Source organism: Neopelma chrysocephalum, unplaced genomic scaffold (genome assembly GCF_003984885.1).
Source record: "Neopelma chrysocephalum unplaced genomic scaffold, ASM398488v2 Primary Assembly neopelma1_97147, whole genome shotgun sequence".
Lineage (NCBI taxonomy): Eukaryota > Metazoa > Chordata > Aves > Passeriformes > Pipridae > Neopelma > Neopelma chrysocephalum.
In genome coordinates, this window is record NW_020925788.1 from 4,581 (window position 1) to 7,096 (window position 2,516).

The 2,516-nt window shown below is 54.4% G+C and overlaps 1 protein-coding gene across 1 annotated transcript in view; it reads left to right on the plus strand.

Moving 5' to 3' along the window:
- LOC113961408 (voltage-dependent P/Q-type calcium channel subunit alpha-1A-like) overlaps positions 1–2,516 on the plus strand; it is a gene marked incomplete at its 3' end in the record, with an annotated part of 7,579 nt that overhangs the window by 4,568 nt on the left and 495 nt on the right. Inside the window, exons 9-10 of the mRNA XM_027671723.1 lie at positions 296–497; positions 1,880–2,044. Of these exons, the coding sequence (XP_027527524.1) occupies positions 296–497; positions 1,880–2,044 (367 nt within the window). The remainder of the gene's footprint in view (positions 1–295; positions 498–1,879; positions 2,045–2,516) is intronic.

Sequence of the window (2,516 nt, forward strand, 5' to 3'; positions counted from 1 at the left end):
CTGGGGCCAACTGGTCAACAGGGGCTACCTGGGGTCAATAGGGGGTCCTGGGGTCGTCTGGGGTCACCTGGGACCATCTGGGTCAACTGGGGTACCTTCTGTCCCTTAATTAATCCCATAACACCTGCTCTCTGTTTCTATCATTTCGACCTAAACGCAGCAATTCCTCAGGGTGGGATCCGTTTGCCTCTGCTCAGAGCAGGATTCCAGCAGCTAAAAATCCTTGCTCTGTCTCACGGGACCCCCCCAAAACACCCCGTCCCTGCCCCTTCCCTCCCTCCCTCCCTCCCCGCAGGGTCCTCAAGCACTCGGTGGACGCGACGTACGAGAACCAGGGCCCGAGCCCCGGGTACCGCATGGAGATGTCCATCTTCTACGTCGTCTACTTCGTCGTCTTCCCCTTCTTCTTCGTCAACATCTTCGTGGCCTTGATCATCATCACCTTCCAGGAGCAAGGGGACAAGATGATGGAGGAGTACAGCCTGGAGAAGAACGAGGTGCCCCCTCTGCGACCTCCTTTTGGGGGGTTTTGGGGGGTAGTGAGAGCCTTGGGCAGAAGTTGTTAAAGAAGTCACGAGGTGCAGAAAGAACCCCCCTTGCTCCCTAAACTCAGAGAGGAGCCCCTGGTTTTGAATCCAGTCTCGGCCTGGGATTGTGTCGGCCGATTAAATTGAAGTTTAAATTTAAGTCTAAATTTAAATTGAAGTTTAAATTGAAGTTTAAATTGTAGTTTAAACTGAAGTTTAAATTTAAATTTAAGTTTAAATTTAAATTCAAGTTTAAATTTAAGTTTAAATTTAAATTGAAGTTTAAATTTAAATTGAAGTTTAAATTTAAGTTTAAACCCTTGTCAGGGTTAGACCCTCCCAACACCCAAACCAAGCAGAGCTTGGGTTGTTTGGGGTGTCTGGATGGATTTTAGGCCTTGTCAGGGTTAGACCCTCCCTCCAGAGGCCTCTCTGGGGTGGGTGACCAGAGTGGTGACTCCTGACAGAGAGCTTGGATTGTTTGGGGTCTCTGGATGCGTTTTAAGCCTTGTCAGGGTTAGACCCACCAAAACCAACCAGAGCTTGGATTGTTTGGGGACTCTGGATGCATTTTAGGCCTTGTCAAGATTAGACCCACCCAACATCAAAACCAACCAGAGCTTGGCTCGTTTGGGATCTCTGGATGCATTTTTAGGCCTTGTCAGGGTTAGACCCTCCCGTTTGGTGTCTCTGGATGCATTTTTAAGCCTTGTCAGGGTTAGACCCACCAAAACCAACCAGAGCTTGGGTTGTTTGGGGACTCTGGGTGGATTTTAGGCCTTGTCAGGGTTAGACCCTCCCAACACCCAAACCAACCAGAGCTTGGGTTGTTTGGGGTGTCTGGATGCGTTTTAAGCCTTGTCAGGGTTAGACCCACCAAAACCAACTAGAGCTTGGCTCGTTTGGGATCTCTGGATGCATTTTTAAGCCTTGTCAGGGTTAGACCCTCCCGTTTGGTGTCTCTGGATGCATTTTTAAGCCTTGTCAGGGTTAGACCCACCAAAACCAACCAGAGCTTGGGTTGTTTGGGGACTCTGGATGGATTTTAGGCCTTGTCAGGGTTAGACCCACCACAACCAACCAGAACTTGGGTTGTTTGGGGTCTCTGGATGGATTTTAGGCCTTGTCAGGGTTAGACCCTCCCAACACCCAAACCAACCAGAGCTTGGGTTGTTTGGGGTGTCTGGATGGATTTTAGGCCTTGTCAGGGTTAGACCCTCCCTCCAGAGGCCTCTGGGGTGAGTGACCAGAGCGGTGACTCCCCACGGAGATCTTGGCTCGTTTGGGGTCTCTGGATGTATTTTAGGCCTTGTCAGGGTGGGTGACCCCCCGTGTCCCCCCCTTTTCCCCAGAGGGCCTGCATCGACTTTGCCATCAGTGCCAAGCCGCTGACCCGGCACATGCCCCAGAACCGCCAGAGCTTCCAGTACCGCATGTGGCAGTTCGTGGTGTCCCCCCCCTTCGAGTACACCATCATGGCCATGATCGCCCTCAACACCATCGTCCTCATGATGAAGGTGGGCGGGTGGGCGGGGGGCTTGGGGGGCACCGGGGAGTCCCCTCGGGGGTTGTTCTTGGTCCCCGCAAACCCCCTCGGGGAAGGGGAGTGTCTGGGGGTCCCTGAGGGGGTTGGGGGTCTCTGAGAGGGGGTAATTGGGGGTCCCTGGGGGGTTTTGGGGGTCCCTGATGGGGGTAATTGGGGGTCCCTGGGGGGGTTTGTCCTCCTCTGTCCCCTCTGGGAGGTGTCGCTGTCCCCTGGAGCTGGAGCTGGACTGTGCTCCTGGATCCATCCCTGTCCCCCAGGGTCTGTCCCTGCCCCTCTGGATCCATCCCTGTCCCCCAGGGTCTGGCCCTGTCCCCCCGGATCCATCCCTGTCCTCCAGGGTCTATCCCTGTCCCCCTGGATGCATCCCTGTCCCCCTGGATCCATCCCTGTCCCCCCGGATCCATCCCTGTCCCCCTGGATCCATCCCTGTCCCCCAGGGTCTG